This window comes from Ostrinia nubilalis, chromosome 24, assembly GCF_963855985.1.
Source record: "Ostrinia nubilalis chromosome 24, ilOstNubi1.1, whole genome shotgun sequence".
In the NCBI taxonomy this organism is placed as follows: Eukaryota; Metazoa; Arthropoda; class Insecta; order Lepidoptera; family Crambidae; genus Ostrinia; species Ostrinia nubilalis.
The window spans coordinates 2,259,928-2,280,315 of record NC_087111.1 but is presented as its reverse complement, the minus strand read 5'-3'; the positions used below and the strand labels follow the sequence as shown (position 1 = coordinate 2,280,315).

General features: G+C 39.6%; 1 protein-coding gene across 1 annotated transcript in view; it reads right to left on the bottom strand.

Moving 5' to 3' along the window:
* LOC135083713 (octopamine receptor beta-1R-like) overlaps window positions 1-20,388 on the bottom strand; it is a 101,186-nt gene that overhangs the window by 21,390 nt on the left and 59,408 nt on the right. Inside the window, exon 2 of the mRNA XM_063978428.1 lies at window positions 4,373-5,271. Within this exon, the coding sequence (XP_063834498.1) occupies window positions 4,373-5,160 (788 nt within the window). The 5' untranslated portion in view covers window positions 5,161-5,271. The remainder of the gene's footprint in view (window positions 1-4,372; window positions 5,272-20,388) is intronic.

Sequence of the window (20,388 nt, the reverse complement as noted above, 5' to 3'; positions counted from 1 at the left end):
ATGTAAATGGAATGCAGCCTGGCGCGGCGCGCAAACATTAGGCAGGTAAAATCTAGTTATGAGTCATCTAGTAAGCGAGTTCTGTTGATCGCCCGTGGCGTATAGAAAAAATGCGTTTCACTGATAATATGCAAATGAGTTCGCTCGGTGAATCGTTCTTACAATGTTTGTTTACTGCGAGTATTTAAAAGTTATCGAGAAACTGGTAGTACTATTGGCGCGTAACAAACCGGTTTGTTATTTATGTGAGTTTAAGTTGCGAGTTACGAGTAAATAACAATGTGATTTGCGTCAATAGTTATTTAACGAGATTAAATAGAACACTTTAATTACTTAAATTATACAGGGTTATTATCTAATGATAATTAATACTTATAGGTTATTGATATGTGATATTTAGCGAGATTAAATTCAAGAACTGAATAATCTAGATTACACGGGTTTATTATGTAATGTTAATTAATACTTATAGGTTATCGATATGTGACATTTAACGAGATTAAATTTAAGAACTTGGTGATCTAGATTATACAGGGTTACTATGTAATGTTAATTAATACTTATATATTACTGACTTGTTTTTGATATTGATGAATTTACTTTAACGAGAACTGACTAGACAATTACTATGTACATACTTTGTATCTATCTATTACAAACCTAACTTAGGTATAAAGTTAAGCTACGAGTAATTAACGTTACTGGCCTTGTTCAGCTGGTTCTGGATTTGGCCGCGCCTCTTCTTTCTTTCCGGCCGCCTCCTGGTCTGGTCCTCAGCTCGGGTCGGCTCCTCTCCAGGGCCGGGCTCGCGCCAGTCCAGGTCTTGTGGGTGGTCGACGGTGTCGACATCTAGGATTTCGGTCCAGTCAGTGGACCGGTTCGATGATCTGGGTGGTGGTCTACACGGGTCTGTAGACACTGCGCTCCAGGGTTTGCGTGCGTTGTTAACTTGGCAGGTTTTGCAGTTCTTGACGTACGTTGACACATCTCTGTACATACCGGGCCAATAATATCTCTGTGATATTTTGTTCAGTGTTTTTGCTGTTCCTAGATGGCCTGCGGTTGGTGTATCGTGGTTTTCTTTCAGAATCTGGTTTTTTTCATTGTTGTTTATGCATAGTTTCCAGTCTGATGATGTTTTTGTTCTTGGTCCGTATGCGTGATTTATTATTTTTCTGTATAATTTGCTGTTTGACATTTTATAGTCCTTGTTTCCAGTTTTTTGTATTTCTTGAATTTTCTTTTGGATCCAGTCTTCTTTTGTTTCTTGTTTTAAGCGTGATACGTGTTTATTTATTACTTCTTGATTTTTAGGGTTCCGTGAATAGTCTATTTTCTTGATTGGTTTTTCGTGTGCGATTTTGATCTTGTGTTTTTTCTTGCATGTTAGTGTTTCGGCCATTTCGTATGTAGGTACGATGTTGGCTTCTGTAGTTTTTCTTGACGTTGTTCCCACTTGTTCCTCTTGCTTGGTACTATCTTTGGGCCATTCTATTTTGGCTCCTATTCTGTTCAATATGTCCATGCCGATCAGTATAGTCGTGATTTGTGGATGATATAACACTTGGTGGTTAATTGTTTTTCCTTTTATATTAATTTGCAAGTCTAGTGCTTCTTTAATTCGAGTTGTGTGCCCATCTGTCATGCTAGCTGTTATGCTTACTGTTTTCGGTTTCAAGTTTCTTTTCACGAATTTCTTGTACACTTGGTCGTTGATGTATGATCTTGTGGCGCCGGTGTCTACGAGTGCTTGATATTTTTCGCCTAGTATCGATACATCTACGAAGGGACGGTTATCTTTAATTTGCGGACTTGTGTTTATTGTCATGGACTGTGTGTACTCACTTGTTTTCTTACAACACTGTTTACTCATTTTGCCGATCTTGCCACAACCGTTACAAAATAGTACTTTCTTACTTCTGCAATCTTTCATGGAATGCCCATGTTTTCCACAGCTCCAGCAGCAAGTATTTGTGTTGTAATTGTGTATGTATGATGCAGTCTCCTTGTGTTCTTGATTAAAATTTGTGCTTGTTTCGTGGTAGTCATTTCGTGGTTCTCTTTGTATGAAGCTAGTTTGACGGTCTGCTGTGACATTTTCATAGTCGTTTGCCAGTTGTATTAATTTGCTTACCGAGTCTGCTTCTGATTTCTTGATATAAAACTTGTATTTTGCGTTCATGTTTTCGTAGATTCTAGTTATTTCTTCTTCTTTTGACATTTTTGCGTATCTGCGCATGAGTGTTTGAATTTCAATCAGGTAGTCTGTGAATTTTTGGCGGTGATGTTGCCTATAATTCACTATTTTAGCTAACAGGTCACTGTCACGGCTCACAAATGTCAACGTCAAGAGTTCTATGAATTCGTTCCATGTAGTGAACGAGTTTTTATTATTTCTATACCACAGTACGGCCTTTCCTTTCAGGAATCTGGGGAGCACTTTGAGCACTTTATCTGGCTTGACCTCGCCCGATGACATGAGTTCGTCCAGTTGCTCCAGGAACTCCACTGGGTCGTTGCATGTGTCAAAACTTATGTTCCATCTTGCCGTTATGCTTTCAGTCTGATCTATGTTGTACGACATGTTTGGTTCTTGGTGCATCTCTGTGTCTTCGAAATCGGTTTCTGACTCACTGTTTTCGGTGGATTTACTGGTGGACTGGATAGGTTGACGGGATTGCTTGGTTCTGAGTACTTCTGTGAGGTTCTGTCTCAGTTCTTGTACGGTTCTGTTCTCCGTTTTTATGTTTCTTCTTTTGCACTCGTTCTCAAGTTCTGTCTTCTTGAGTTTGTATATCCCAGATGTCGGTTCTGACATGTGTGATTATCAATTTGGTGCGAAGTTTTGCTTTCCTTTTGGTCTTTCGCTTGTGTCTAGCGATCTGGTGCTCCCTGTAGGTTCCGTGGGTTATTTAGTTGGGCGCCATTGCAAACGGGGCGTCTTAGCTAGCTCAGTCTGACACCCCGCTGTTTAGTACTAAGTCCCAGTTCGCCTTCCGCGATGAGGGATGTGTACCTATCCAGGATGCCTACAGGGATGTTCGACCAAGGAAACGCACAATCAATAACACAATGGCACTTATAATTCAGGTTCCACAATGGTTTCCTTATTCTAACTTCACTGACTCTAAGTTTATTGTTATTACGAGCAATTACTTTACAGGTTATATCACAATTACTAATTAATGGCAATGAAAAGAATAGCGACGCGCCCGATCCGCGTCCCGAGACTAGTTTACGTATCCGCGAGAGGGGCGGCGCCCTGTGCGAGGTTTAGCGAGTGTTAGTCTGGATACTTATAACTAGGGGGGTAGGATGTGGCCCAATTAGCTCGAGCCAGAGGCCGAAGCCCTCAGGTGAGCGCGACCACAGGGGAAAGGCGTTGGACCTACTGGCGAGGGGGTGTGAAGTTCAGGAAGGGTGGCAGCAGGATTGCTACCGCAGGTCGGGGATGAGTATCTCATGCACTACTCGGTAGGGATTAGAACCGGTAGGCTATCAACGGTAAAACGTCTCGAATCGACAATTAGATCACCGACCGAGTTATCGAGATACCGAATCAAGCCAGAGTCGAACAGTTAGGGTTAGTGGGAACAATGAGGATAGCTATTCGCTAGGGACTCTGTGCAATGCAGCCGAGGGAACGATAGACGCGCGCGCGAACGTCTGGCTGTTGCAATGGCTCCCGAGCGAATGCTAGGCGCCCGCGGTCGCCGCCGTCTCTTATATTAGCTCGGTCCGTGCGGCGTGCGGCCGCGCAGCCGTAGGGTTGTCAAAATCTCCGTGCTCGGTGCTAGGGCTGTCGATGCGTCGCGGGGCGCGTCACAACCTTATCTGATTCAATGTTACATTCAAACTTTATTAAAACTATTGCGTTGAAAACAATATTGTGTTTTCAATTTTCATACAACGTCCTTGTATCTACTCGTATACTAAAGTATCTATTACGTTCGAATGCTCTACTCGTATTTAAAAATGGGAAAGTTCGCACCCTTTTCATTAGCTTTAAAATTATCTGAATCAATGTATCTTGCTAGGGCAGACTTTTTAGGCCAAAATTATGGAACGACACTCACGTACCGGAATGCGCAGCGTAGAACGTTCACCCACAAGGTGGACCAACGATCTCATAAAGGTAGCAGTAAGGCGCAAGATGCAAGCAACTACAAATCGGTCATTATGGAAATCGTTAGGGGAGGCCTATGTTCAGCAGTGGACGTCCTATGATGATGGATGATGACTCAAGTGAAATCTAGAACCCCAAAAATAAATTGAAGCTTGAGTCTAAATACTGAATTCTGACCAATCATAAAACTGAATCTACTGTATGGAACATCATTGTAATAAGAAATCGTGTTTTAAAAGTACATACCTGTATAACATCCTCTCCTGGCGATCAGCTTCCACATATATCCTATAGTACATATACAGCATTATCACTCCCGGTATCCAGAAGCTGACACTACTCGACACCACAGCGTACACTTTGTTCACCGTAAAACTGCACACTTTGGGGAACCTCCTTCTGAACTCGATGTGTTCTTCCGTAGTGTACCAGCCCATGAAGATTGGCAGAAACGACACTAAAGCTGGGCTGCACCAGACCACAGCTAACATTATACCCAGTTTTCCAGTCGTCATGATCAAAGGGTAATCCAAAGGCTGGACTATGGCATAGTAACGGTCCACACTGATGCAGCACAGATGCAAAATCGACGCAGTAGAGAAGTATACGTCCAAAGAGTTCCACACGTCACACATGAAATACCCAAACAGCCATTTTCCGTTCGTAATCTCAACGCTGAAGTTGAAGCACATCGCCCATATCGCTACCAGCATATCCGCAAACGCTAGCGATACTACAAAGTAGTTCGTGATCACTCTCAATTTTCTGTGCCTCATCACTGATACAATGACTAATAGGTTTCCAAAAATCGCTGCTAGGATGATGAAGAGCATGATGACGCATTTTAGTATCACCAGAAAGACGACTAATGGTTCGTCTTGGAACTGATTGCTGTATACGAGGTCGCTAGAGCTTTCGTTGACCTCTAAGCTCTTGTTGACGTAGGTATCTGTTAGATACATTGATGTGGATAGTTCTCTGAAATCTAGAGTGAAATTTTCGGCGTCTATGTTGAACACAACTTCAACTCTCATGGTTTGGCTAGTTTAGGTCAGGTTGATCTCCTTGGTGAGGGTGAATTGGCTGCTCGTGTGGAGATTGGGATGGGTGAACGCCGCCATATTGTACGCTCGCCGCTTTAGTACCTGTAAAAAAAGATTTCGGTAAGATAGTGCTTCTCAAACAGTTTATAATCTGCAAAGGTTAAGAAGTATCAAGAGCAGCAATTTACGACGTGGATTTGGTCGAAATGATACTTAATGTAAAGGTTTTTATGCATACAAGGCAGGTTCAACACAATCGCACCTGGTGTTAAGTGAGATGCAGTCTAGGATGGTACATATCTGCCCTGTAAGTGCCTATTCACTCTCGCCTTAAAAAGGCCCGGATTAAAGGTCAGCCTTCAATTGCTTAAAAGTTTAAAAAAGTTTCACAAAAGTAGGTACTAAAACGGAATTGCAACTATCGCCTAAGATTACGAGTCTTACTTTGCATCGGGAAGCAAAACACATATTTTTTAAACATAAAAATACAAAATCGCACATTTATTTACGGATCCCTATTCAATTGATGCATATTAACCCCAAACATATCCCAACGATAACAACAACCTGCGATCGTAAAGAGGGCGTTACGAAACGTTGAGAACCACATTTTAGATTTCCCTTTGTGCACAAAACGCTTTGTTGCCGGTTTCGGCGTGAAAAGCCCGATATAGCCCAGATCTCGAAAATGAATGCCTGTATGCTTTAAGGTTAGTATAGACTAGTGCGACTACTTGTAACAGAATAACGAGCCGCTCTATAAAAATTTAATGTCACGAACTAAACGTCAAGCACGCTCGCCGCTTTGTTAGTAAAGATGAACTACACTGTCCCACCTACGACATTGACAGAAGGGCGCCACTATCTTCGTTCAACTACATGGTTTCCACTGTGGCAAAAGTCGGAACCAGCGATCCGCTATTGACGGTGGTCCCCCTGTCAGTGTCAAATAAAGGACACTTCAGTGTAGTTCTTCTTTACCTTTTTTTCCTGTGATGCGGATTTTAGCACGCGTGCGGATCTGGTCGCTAATCTGTGGCGTGCGTATTACTACGCTGCTGATTGAAAAACATGTAATGAAATAATGAAATGCGAGCAGCCCGCATCAGATCCGCACGCGTACCAAAATCCGCACCACAGGAAAAAGGCACATACAACCTAATTGTACAAATCAACACAGTCTGGGACGTTACAAGGTGGACTGACGACATCATAAAGGTAGCAGGAAGGCGCTGGACGCAGGCCGCTACCAACCGGGCAGCATGGTAAGCATTGGGGGAGGCCTATGTTCAGCAGTCCTATGGCTGAGATGACGATGATGAACGAGCGTATTGGTGTAACATTTCTTCGAGCCTTCGCACAAGCGCGGGCGATGCACATTTCAACAAAGAGTGAACGAAAGGTAGGTACAACGAAGTGTTACGGCCCTAACACACTTGCTGTGAGCGTGTGCGCATTACGCCGAATAGAGCGCCGAGCATTCGCAGGAACGGTTTATGGTACCATTTGTAAGAACGTTACATTACATAGAAATGCTCTAGTTTATACTCATCTTTAGGATAATGTCCACATAAATTTAGCTACACCTATAACTCTATCGTAAAACGTGTATTGTTTCATTCAATTCATATTATCTACCCTTTTTACGAAACACGCATATTATTATGTTATTTTCCACTTATTTAGGTCTGGAAAACATATTTCAATACATTCCGTATAATTTTTCGCACAGTTTGTTTGGAACAATCGTCCTTTCCTACTAAAATAATATTTGTAATTTTATGACTGAGTCATGTAGCAGCCAACACGTTGTAATGAAAAACCAACACATTTGAGCCGAATTAAATTTTAATTTTAAGCTTGAATACCGTAAAGCATGTTTTATATTAAAATGATCCGCAATGAGCATCTGACACGGTTATATAAAAACAAAAACTTTACGCGGTCTGTCAAGCACGTACCTATTCTTTCTATTAAGTATAAAGGACAAAATTGAGTTGATTTAAGTTTCCTGTCTTAAGCATTCTTTGGATCCAATGACAGTTTAACTTTCTCCTAAGAGCCAAAGCACACGACGCACCGCTCGTGTGTCCGCCACAGATATTTCTATGTAAGACGACGCAGCGACACCGCTCCGGCGTCGCACCGCCGCCGCAACGCATCGTGTGCTTTGCCTCTAAGACTAACTCGGCCTTCACTGGTTGAGTTTTTGTTGGCGGTCAAGCTGTAAATCTTAGCTACACAGGACTTCACAGGAGTTCTACTAGTGGCATAGAGAGGTGAGAGTAATTGTGTACTAAATCCCAAAGCATTATAAAAATAACTTGCACCAAAAAATAATACAATCCATATGAAAATGTTTCTCTATAAAACTTTTCACTCTGACCACAAATTAACTTTGCTAGATGCAACGCTAAAAAGAAAACTTGAGGAAAAAACAAAAGAAGCGCATTTCGCTGCAAATGGCCCATTATATTAATTGGAAAGATTACCTTAGAGTAGGCAATATTTTTCTTCTCGTGTTCTGTTGTGAGTGAAAAATTGTACTAGGATAAAAAGTCTCATGAAAAATTATTTATCTTTTAAAAAAGGTCAGTTAGTAAAATGATTGATAGATGTGACTGTTAATTATATTTCTTTAAAGTAACCACTTGACCGTCTAAGTTTCAGTGTGTGGACACTAAAGTCGCATTTGCAACGCACTACAGAAGCGATGCCAACGCGCTACTAACACGCTACAGCAGGGGACTGTATCGATGCAAACGCGCGACCGTGTCGGACAACATCGGGGAGAGAACGAAGGGAGGGTTACTGAATCGCGTTTGCATGGCTTTTTCTTTTTATTTATGAGAAACTTCAGGAAACCAGTTATACAGTATACAGTTACCCCACATCTTGTCAAAATGTCTTTTTGCGAACAGGAACTTGACTTCTGTAACTTCCATTGTCAATGCCATTTGCGTTTCATGCCAATTCGCTCCCTCCAGAAACTTCTTAAGCACTCTTACACCCCCTTTTCCCACAAAAAGCGGAACAAACTCAAAGCAAGTCGAATAATTTCAACATACTCGAGTTCGCAAGTTTTCGTGTGGGAAATTGAAAAGCCTCTTCAAGCCGCTTTGTGGGATATTTCCTGAAAGGGTGCATCGTGTAATGGGATTACCTGTTCAAAGACTGCCCTGAAAATTTGGTAACTAAAGGATGTGGTAGCTATCACAGTTCGTTTAGTCGTTAGTGAGCAAAAAGAGTAGGTCACATGTCATGAAGACCGTTAGTTGAAAAATTTATTAGTCAACTTTTTGTTCACTTATCCCCGTTAAGGCCAATTGGAGCTTTTAAATGGGGAATAATGAACTAAAAAGTTCATTAATCCCCTTTATATTAGGATTTTATTTTGAACGTAATGGGGATTAATGAACTTTTTAGTTCATGATTCCCCATTATAAGTTCCAATTGGCGTTAACGGGGATTAATGAACTTTTTGTTCACTATTCCCCGTTAACGCCAATTTGACGGGGATTGTCAACAGGGAATAGTGTAATAAGCCAAATAAAAGTTGTCATATAAGTATTTATTGTTCACGACTACAGATGTGATACAATTTTTATTCTGAACAGATAACTATTCGTCGTAATGCGAATCTTGTGTACAAGATGACTTACAACTTTGCCAATGTTAAGTACTTCGACATAAGAAGAGTTACTATTTTTTGTATGTGACAGGAGGCAAACGGGCAGACGGATCACATAGACCGAATACCCGTAGTCCCAGGGGCGTTACAAGTGCATTGCCGGCCTTTAAGGTGAAGATACGCTCTATAAACAATATTGTTATAAAAATATTTGAATTTTCGGCTCTTCCTGCCGCTTCTACTTGTTCCATATTAGTCAATTTCTTTTAAATATGTTTCCAATATTAAAGCCTCGTATGGCAAAGAAAATAAGAAAAAAAGCAGAAAAATAAGTAGACGAGTCACGTTTAGGTAATTTGTAAGATATTAGCAATAACAAATACAAAAAATGAATGTAGGTATAGGATAAGCGTTACCTTACAAATATCCCGCAGAGAACATTTTAATTGAATAACGTTTCTAAAAATGACATTGAAATAAAAATACGTTTTAAGAAAGTAAATCATTTAGAGCCTTTGATCACCAGCTTAACGTGTTTCAGAAACGGCCTTACACAATTTCATTTCCCATTTTTATCTTGATCGACTTTCGTAGACTGAGGCCCGGTTTAATCTACGGAAATTGGGGGACCATGATCTTGTGGGTTATTCAGGATAACCTTTTTTCACCCCTGATAAGTTTCAGGAGGTAGGCCGCAGGCCGCTACCAACCGGGCAACATGGAAAGCATTGGGGGAGGCCATTGTTCAGCAGTGGACTTCCTGTGGCTGAGATGATGATGATGAAGTTTCAGGACACATAAATATAGATCATCATCATTCCAGCCACAGAACGTCCACTGCCGAACAGTAAGCCTCTCCCTCAATGATTTCCACATCGCCCGGTTGTAGCGGCCAGCATCCAGCGCCATTCTGCTACCTTCATGAGGTCGTCAGTCCATCGAGTGGACGTCTCACGCTACGTTTTCCGTAGATATAGATCAACGTCCCAAATATAGCCCTACCACAACTGCGGGACATCATATCGTCTGGTGCTGAGAACCAAACAGGAGATACAATTTAAAAAATATGCAATACAGTAATACCAGGCCTGTCCATCTCCGCGAGTTTACATCGAAAACAAAACACGCACGATGGCCCACCTACAGGATACTATTCGACAAGGCCTCACATACGAGCGAACATTGACTCACGCACGCGTAGGTATTCTTGTGTATGATGGAAGAAAATAAAGAAAATGGTGTACTAAATACTGTGCAGTATCTTTTTTAAGTTGCCTCAAGACACTGAGAGGTAAGTAAGTAGTTAATATTATTCATGATAATTTATTCATGCTAAATCATATATTTCCTCCGCCATTTTCCGCAGTTTGGCACCTCACGTCACATCATTTTACCGAAGTCAGCCCTATAGCTTCGGCGCAGTGCCGATCACTGACGTTTGTCAACAAAATGGTGCTTGACTCTTGAGACAGGCTAAATTACACCATATTGTTAATGACATTGAGCATACATTTTTTTAAATACCTTCGCGAAGTAAAACTTCTGTACGTAGTACTTATTATTATTCTGTGGTAATACGTTCAAGTTACGTAGAGTCCTGTACTAGTGCTGACCAAGGCTTACAAATTATTTTATTAAATAGGACATCAACTAATTCGATCGACCGAGTTCAATGACAAATGTAGCTTTATTGTGTGTGATTATGAATTCATCATACTGAACCATTATTCATAGTTTGGGAACTGTCGAGAGCGTAATTAGACTTTACATTGTTATTACGAAATTGTGCAGCGAGAGCACATCAAGCTGAACGCTGAGGGACATATGTATGTTGAAACAAGAGCGAATTTACAACAAAAATATTTATTTATTTATACTTCAATGCCAAAAATATTAACATTAGGCGAACTTAATGCCATAAGGCATTCTCATCCAGTTTACCTTTGGGTTAAGCAGAAAAATTAGTTTGGTGGTATAACAAAAAAAAATATATCAAATCAAATCGTTTATTTATGCAAGTAGGCTCCCAAAGGGCACTTTTTCACGTCCCAACCCTACCACTGCTTAGCGACAATAATATAAGAATTGCAGCGCAAGAAACTCAGTCATTCTGTATAATATTCTATAGTCTGATATTCAGTTGTCTGTACCTAATGCACACATATCGAATGACAGTGATTTTGTAGAGTTCTTCATATCTTTCCAACAATACATCGAAAAATTCTTCGCAATTCAATCAAAAAACAAACAAAAAGCTGTAAGCGCACAATTCATGGTCACCCCAAGGATATCGTACCTTTATTTCCGAAGATTATCCCAAACTTCCATGATTTATAGGTTACAGGATGAGTCGTTATACTTTCGTAATTGAGATATATTGCTCCTCATAGAATTGTGTTAGCACAATGCAAGAGAGCACGGTATGGTATTGCCATGATCAAATAGAATAAATTATCATCATCATCATTTCAGTCATAGGACGTCCACTGCTGAACATAGGCCTCCCCCAGTGATTTCCATTTTGATCGATCGAGCGGCCTTCGTCCAGCGCTTTCCTACTACCTTTATGATGTATTCGGTCCACCTTATGGGTGAACGTCCCACGCTGCGTTTTCCGGTACGCGGCCTCCACTCCAGAACCTTTGCCCCATCGGCCGTCAGTTCTGCGTGCTATGTGCCCTGCCCATTGCCACTTCAGCTTGCTAATACGTCGGGCTATGTCAGCGAATTTAGTTCGTTTACGGATATCCTCATTTCGATCTCGTCTTGGCTACGAAATCATACCTTTTGGTAAAAGTTGGCTCTACTGAATCAACTTTTATTTTGCTAATAACCAACTACAGCGAGTTCTTGAGTTATGGTTTCGTTAATGAAGTGCTCTTCGGATGTAGGGGATTGTTTTGTAATTTAACGCCGTCTTGAGTCATAAATTACAATGATAAATGATAAATAAAGCTATATACCTTCGTTTGATTAGTATTGCAGTCTAGCCAGTGTGGGGAATGAAGGTTTAACAGTTATAATCAAGCTTTAACTTTGACAAACGTCAAAAATCTGTCAAAATCCATACAAAAAACGCCGGTTATCGTTATAGGTACCTAGTTACGTTCAAAGTTTGTTGGTACAACGTACTTATTATTATTCTGTGGTACAACTCAGCCTTAGAATTTAATAACACGTTATTTGACATAGAACAAAAATAACAATATATCTTGTGCCAAAAAGGATACACGCCTGAGCGTGTATACTTATATTGAATAAGGCTCGGTTTCCACTAAGGCGGAGCAGAGTGGAGCGGAGTGGAACAGTATTTTGAATAACCAATCAGATTTCATTATTTCCACTTCACCGCGCCACGCCGCCGCCACTGTCAAATTCTATAGACAAAGTTGACGGGCCGACACCTCTCCGCTTTGATACGCTCTGCTTCGCCTTGGTGGAAACGGGCCTAATCCAGCCAGCTATGTGCGTGCCTATCATCCATTTACCTGTAGAGTTGTGTTCAACTAAATGGCCTAATCATGACGATAATGATCGCTTATACAGGGTGTTTGGGATAGGGTAGGGCTAGCGATCATTTAAGGCGATGTTGTGATGTCAATTTTATTGACAAAAAAGCCCCCATATGTAAGGTGAGCCCACCCCCCTCCTCTTGGAATGGGGCTTAGTTTTTTATGTGACTCTACTACATAAAATCTGTTTATATTTCTTATGTGTCTTACAGATAAATTAAAAATTGCATTTGTAAGCCAATAATATGTCATTAAAAAAACACAAAAATGAAAAATAATTACCAAAAAATTTAAAAAATAATTAATGAATTTTATTTAGTTTTCGTCAAAAAATTTAGTTGACAGGCACGTTTTTGGGGGCATTTATGTCGATAAAATGGACATAATAACATCGCCTTAAATTATCGCTAGCCCTATCCCAAACACACTGTAGAGTTTTGTCGCAAGACACGTCCAAAATTTAACCAATATGGTGTAAATTTAATAAAATTATTTACCAGCAAAAGCTACCTTGACAAACAATATCTTCCTTGAGTTATTCTATTGAAAAACCGAATCACGCCGATATTCAACGGTTAAATGATTTCCATTCAAGTTACTTTAGGCCGAAATCAATACTCCCAACATTTATCATTCATCGCACCTGTACAATGGAAATTAATTTAGTAAGTCCATTTTTAATTCATTTAAAACAACAATCAAAAAGGCGACTGAAGGTAGGCTTTTTATTATTTTACTCTCCATCTAAATTATATTCTTACCGTTTGGATAATTTGGTGTAAAAAAGCTCGTTTTCAATACCAAGGTATTGAATCGTTCGTGTCAGCTAATAACAGGCCCCCACCAAGGATTTATACAAGCAAAGTTGCTTTGTCGAGTTATCTGTGGGATCAATGCTGCCCCCGTTAGTAAAAGGGCGCATTTAACACCAAGTCAAAACGGATATACAAAAGTTTCAAATAATTTCTGGGTAATTATTAGCTAGTTATTCTTTGCTGGCGTTAAGAATCGCCTATCGATCTAAGTTTTCGATTTCCGCCTTAAGCAGTTTTATTTTTTCAAGTTATTTTAATTTAAATTTAAATTTAAATTTAAATAATTATTTATTTCAATCACATTGGGATCATATTAGTTAAGGTTAGTTTACATTCAAATTTAAAATTAAATAAATCAATAAAATATATCCAACATTACAATTTACATAATTACATTAATTTCAATAATAATTTCAATAATGTTATGGTTATTTTAAATTAGGCAGCACATGAATCATGCAACAATGATTCATGTACTGACAGTCAAAACGCTCAGAGAATAGCCTCAGGATACTGTTTGAGCTCCCCCAGGTCCGGCGCACCAGGGACATACAATTATATTAATAGGTAATTCTTCGCTGTTATTCAGTTAAAAAAATTAAGATGCGCCTTTTCAACTATCGGGGGCAGAATGGGAAATAACCTTACTGTATCACTCTATATTATGCTCCTATTTATACAGGGTGGTTCGGAATCGTTGTGAAGACAAATTGGGCGAGTCAAAGGCAAATAACGAAGTTTGACTATTGGCAGGTAAGTCGGGTTGAGGATTACATGGGTCAATGGGTATTATGTCGGTACATGTACGGTTAATGTGGGTTTCGGGCTCGGACAGTTTAAAACTATGGAGGTAAGTGAGAACATTGATGTAGGGCTCAATTTGTTTTGAAAATAATTTTACTCTATTATTTAATGGAAGGTAGATTTACTGGTTGCTTTTGGATACCTATTACAAACTTCGAAATAACAAGATACAATATAACAACTTCTTTTTACAGAAAAAATACAACTAATGACATTTAACATAGTTTACAATATTAAGTATTTCGAGCCCAAAAGGCACTTATAATAATTTAAACTATTATGTTGCATTTTTTTACTATAAAATTATCACTTCACGGGATTTATTGCAACAATATCTATTTTAACGGTAAATAAAATATTTACCCTCCCGACGTTTCGGCTCGGTTGCACGAGTCATGGTCGCGGGCAGACTGAAGAGATGCGGCGTCGTCTGCTCCGGCGCGATGAGTTTTCTTCACCCACCCGCATTTGCACAATATTTTCGTCAGTGGTAGGTACAGTCAGCCCGACGTGAAGCCATTGAAATTAAAAAGCATAAGAATTTCAATCGAGAAGGTGGATTTAACCTATCATCAGCGTGGAATCCGGTGATAACGAAGTACAAATCGCGTTCTAGGCCGTCTCAGAGAAACCCGGACACTGTTAGTGTAGTTTGTCGGACTGACTGTACCACTGACGAAAATATTGTGCAAATGCGGGTGGGTGAAGAAAACTCATCGCGCCAGAGCAGACGACGCCGCATCTCTTCAGTCTGCCCGCAACCATGACTCGTGCAACCGAGCCGAAACGTCGGGAGGGTAAATATTTTATTTACCGTTAAAATAGATATTGTTGCAATAAATCCCGTGAAGTGATAATTTTATACCAAAAGGCACTTGCTTATTAAAAATCGAGACATACCTACTGGTTAACGTTGGCTGACACTGATTTTAACTACCTCTATCATCTTAAAAATCACTAAAACTAGCTTAATACGAGTAATAACTTAACATCCAATTTAAAAAATCATTGATTCTGGTAACAAAATACCAGATAAAAAAGCACCTATAAAGAAACGCTGAAAATCATTGGGGTGGCCTATATTCAGCAGTGGACGTTCTCAAATGTGGATGATGATAATGATGATTAAAACAAAATATCAAATACCGAAAACGGATTTTTTTAAATGAATTCACAATACATTTGTATACAGGGTGTAAACGATAAGTGACCTCACTCGATTATTTCTAAATTATACCTACAAGACATCAAAAACTTGTTACTGATCCTGAAAGTACTTCAGGAGCTCAGTATCAATAAATAGGTTAGGTAGGTACATAATAAACTGGATCTATCCGAAAATTATTTTTTTCCTGAAAAGACAAGACGCCTGTAAATGACATTAGCGTCTTTTGTAACCTTTTTTCATATAAAATAAGGATTTTCTAATGATTCACCTCGTCGATTTTCTATTTATACCTTGTAGGTAGTAAACGAGGGCAACCCCGATGTCAGACATAATGAGCCGCCATATTCTGACACGGCTTAATTGCTGACAGTTTACGTGCCTTCACCATTATTTTTGGATAGTCGTGAAGTCCCTTTAAGTCCTTTATGGTACATTCAAGAAGAGTACAAAACTACAAATGTTTTTTGCATAAAATCACCAATCACAATTATTATTGTAGTGCCGTAGTCTGTAGTCAAACAAAAAAGGTAAGAATACACAAACGGGCTATGCTCGGTGTTTCTTTACGAGATCAAATCAGAAATGAGGAGATCCGTAAACGAACTAAAGTCGCTGACATAGCCCGACGGATTAGCAAGCTGAAGTCGCAATGGGCAAGGCACATAGGGTGGAGTTGCTCAAATTGTACCGGTTCGTAAATTGTACCACTTCAAAATCAACCAAACCGTAATGTTTAGTTTTAAATTGGAAACACTAAAATCTAAGGCTACCAACATGACGCAATCGCTGCCATTTTGGATTCGCTGTCACAACAGAGTGAAATGTAGTAAATAAAAATAATTATTACGGCGACCTGATCTTATTTTATGGTTGTTTACCTAAGGATTTCTTGTGGCGACGGTAAGTACACTGCAACTGTTATATATGTTTTTGGAAAGTAGGCATATTAGTGTACTTTTCAGAGAATATAGTTTTGATGTTTAGCATTTTGAGATTATGGCACCTGCTCACACAAAAATAAAACTTAGGGTTGCCTAATTTGTACCAGGTAGGGTACGCCTAATATGTACCGGTACAATTTAGGCGTATGGTGGTTCTTCAACTCGATTGTTAACTATATTGAAATGTTTTCAGATGTCTGGAAGGAATAAAAAATATTATTAATGGACGCAAGATGACTTAGAAAAAGCCTTAGATTGTTTGGAAAAGAAATCCATGTGAATTAACGAGTGTTCACGTATTTTCAACGTCCCTAAACCCACTTTAAAGGCACATTTATCGAATTCAAACAAATATGCGAAAAACTTAACCATTTCCAAGGGCAGGCCAACTGTTAAGATTTTATTAAGACTGATTAAGATTCAAGTAGAATATCTCTTATTCTACCCTTTAATAGTTTTATATAAAAGTTCTATTACATTGTGTTTTGTTGTTGATTAGATTATTTTAATTAGTTACAATATTAATATTCAACCCGTTAAAAATAATATTTTTATAAAGATAATAATTAGTGATGGGCCGACTATGGTCTTTGCCGACTAACCGACTAGCCGACTAATCGGTTTTCAAATTGCCGACTAGTCGGCCGACTAATCGGCAATGCCGATCATTCTAATACCTACTTATCCGAAGAATAATATCTAGATTTCTAAAGAGATAAATATAACTCTTAAGAAATGAGATTTTTTTAATATGATAAAAAATAAAAAGCAACATTACAATCACCTAACAGTACCTATGGTAATGTCATAATTTTCGACGGCGGAGGGGTCAGGGGGGGGGGGAGGTGACAATATGATTGCCTCCTGCTGGGTTAGGATGCGCGCCGTGATATTATTCTTACTTATCGACGTCAAAATGTATGTGGGCAAAATTGCGCTTATCGCGGCACGCATCCTAGGCCCACTGATTCCTCTCCACCCTCCACGGTGATGGTCCGCGAGCTGAGGGCGCGGGGGTACCCCCGCCTGCATAGCACGGACTACCACCACCGTTGGATAGCCAGGACCCGCCATACAGGTGGGCAATTTCCGGGACGGACTGTGATAGTTGATGGCTTTGTCCGGATTCCCATTGTTCTTCACATTAAGGCGATCGACGGAGCTCAGGGGCTATTATTTATGTGGGTATTCCTCATCCTTCCGATGAGAGGAGCCCCACATAATTTACCACTTCCCCGCAGTATAGGTATGCAATTCCATGCATATTTTTGATGATTTCATGGTAATTTTAACTAATTTTAACTTTGTATGAATTTAGACTGATTGCCAAAATTTTAAATCTGGTGAAACCACTTTTTACTGATTGTTTGCAGTCAAAAGTGGTTTAGACAAACGCCCTTGGTCTACCTCATAATCATCTTGGTGATTATGAGTTTATTTTATTCACATATTTAATTTTGTAATGCGCCGATTATAATCGGCATATTTTGCCGAATAGTCGTCACTAGTCGGCCGACTACAAATGATGCCGAATAGTCGGCTTTCCCGACTAGTCGGCGACTAGTCGGCCCATCTCTAATAATAATATATATTAGTAAGACTGATTTCAGTATATAAAGGGCACTTGAACCTCATTTCGGTCATGAAGTACAATTTAGGATACCTATGGTACAATTAAGGAAACCGGTTTCCTAAATTGTACTTTTTCAGACTCTTTTAAAAACTTTAATTATCGCTTTTCATATTACATTTTCTCATTTTCTTGTAATAAAAAATTAACACCAATAGAACAACCTTTTGATTTCTAGTAATATAATGCTCTTAAGTTACATAGTTTTAGTGACAACTTATAAAGTTCGTTAACTGGTACAATATAGGCAACTTTACCCTAGTACGCAGAACTGACGGCCGATAGGGCAGCAAGGTTCTGTAGTGGAAGCCACGTACCGGAATGCACAGCATAGTATGACCTGACCACCCACAAGGTGGACCTCATAAAGGTAGCGGGAAGGCTTAATGCAGGTCGCTACCAACCGTGCGATGTGGAAGTCACTGGGAGAGGCCTTTAACCAGCAATGTCATTTAGATATCATACACAAACGAACGAGACAGAAGGTTATGTTTTTCAGGTGCGCGATGGCCATGCGCCCAGTCGGGACGCGCTACTAAAAATATTATGTACCTAACTAGAGGCCGCCGTACGCGTGGATCCCGTTTTACTTCCTTAGGGGTGGAGTTTCGTAAAATCCTTTCTTAGCGGATGCCTACGTCATAACATCTACCTGCATGCCAAATTACAGCCCGATCCGTCCAGTGGTTTGGGCTGTGCGTTGATAGATCACTATGTCAGTCAGTCAGTCAGTCAGTCAGTCAGTCACCTTTAGTTTTATATATTTAAATGTGGAAAAAATATTAGTCACTGTAAATTTTCGTATTATTTTTGATATTGAAGTACAGAAGCTACATAGTACATACAATTTGAGACGACATTAATTTTCTCCTCACAGGTTTATTTATTCAACATTTCGTTTGTTCAGAGTCGTAAAGGTATGAAATTCGATTACGCGAACGAATTCTCTCAGGCTTTAGGCCCGGTTTCCACCAAAGAGGAGAAGACCGGAGCGTTGCGGAGACGAGAGGAGATGTGTGAGCTATGCGTAACTGTCAGCTGTCAGTCTATTACTAAAGATGAACTACACTGAACCGTCTCAGCTGTGACATTAACAGGACGGCGCTGCTATCTATGCTGAATTATTAGTTCCGATTATTGTCACATTGGACGACCACATAACTATGACATTTAGGGGATTATGATTTGCATACTGGGTTGTTAATTTTTGTTCATTGACGTTTCAAAATCGTTGGGCTATAATCTATGAAACACCTCACCGCACCGCTGTCCAATTCTATAGAAATACAAGTCCGCTCGACACTTCTCCACTCGATTTCCACCGAAGCGGAGCGGAGCGGAGAGATGTGCAAATCTATACTAATATCTATACTAATACTAATATACTAATAATATTATAAAGAGGAAAACTTTGTTTGTTTGGTTGTAATTAATGGGCTCAAAAACTACTGGACCGTTTTTTAAAATTCTTTCACCATTCGAAAGCTACATTATCCACGAGTAACATAGGCTAAATTTTATTTTGGAAAAAAATACGGTTCAGGGGTCCACGCGCGCGAAGCCGCGGTCGGAAAGCTAGTAAGTAATAGAATTGAATCTAATTGGTTATTCAAAACAATTCTCCGCTCCGCTCCGCGTTGGTGGAAACCGCCCTTATATTTATACAGGCTGAACGCAAATTCCTCTAAAGACAAATTGACGCGGCAAGACAAACAATCCAACTTTACCTATTAACAGGTGGTTCGAGGAGGTGATTAGGGGGATCAATAGCGATGAGGGTTAGGGATTAGATGTCAACCCTTTATCCTAAATGTAGGATGAATTTTTGGTTGTTTTTAGACGGCAACTTGCTTACAAAATATCTATAGACGAAACTGTGACGTTCATAAGTACTAAAATATTGGTCAAAATTGAATAACATATTTTTGTGTAAAGGAATTCCTAGACACAAAATTTTCATGCTGATATTGTTAAGCAGAATAGTAGCACTTTACCTAAATTTTACACCTAAACCATTGTACCTATTCTTTGCAAATACATACTTTGTCTTTGACTTTGACTTTGATTTTGCTAAAATTTTACATAATTTGAGTTCGTAATCTCTCTCAGCTCTCAGTGAGTTTGCAATTTCTATAAGGTAACCAATGTATAAGTAACTCAGGGGTGAGAGCATTCTCTAGGCAAGAGGAAATCGTGGAATCTTATCTCACATGGGGCAGTTAACTTTCTAAGGTAAAAAAGCATGTTCTACATTTTTTATCCACAACCGGAAAGCCTGTATGAATGTATGAAAGTGATGATGAGACCGAAGGCAAAAGCGAGCTTTACCCGGAATCCTCCACCATAGATGATTTAATTAAATAAATAGTCCTAAAAAGGGATACATTAAATAGGCCCGAATATTCGTGCTTTAGCTTACACCTCCATCAGTACTATACACTAGGTTAACTATATCGTTCGTTCGTTCGTTTCAGCCAAATGACGCCCACTGCTGGACAAAGGCCTCCCCCAAGGTTTTCTTTAATGAACAGTCCTGCGCTGCCCGCATCCAGGCTCTTCCCGCGACCTTTACCAGATCATCGGTCCACCTAGTAGGAGGTAACTATATGTTTAGGTTGTATTGGGACTTTACTGAGCCAACTCAAGGGAAAAGCTATTATTATTAAACACAACGGCAAATATTTTTCTTCCCACCTGACAATCAAACCGCAATAAACT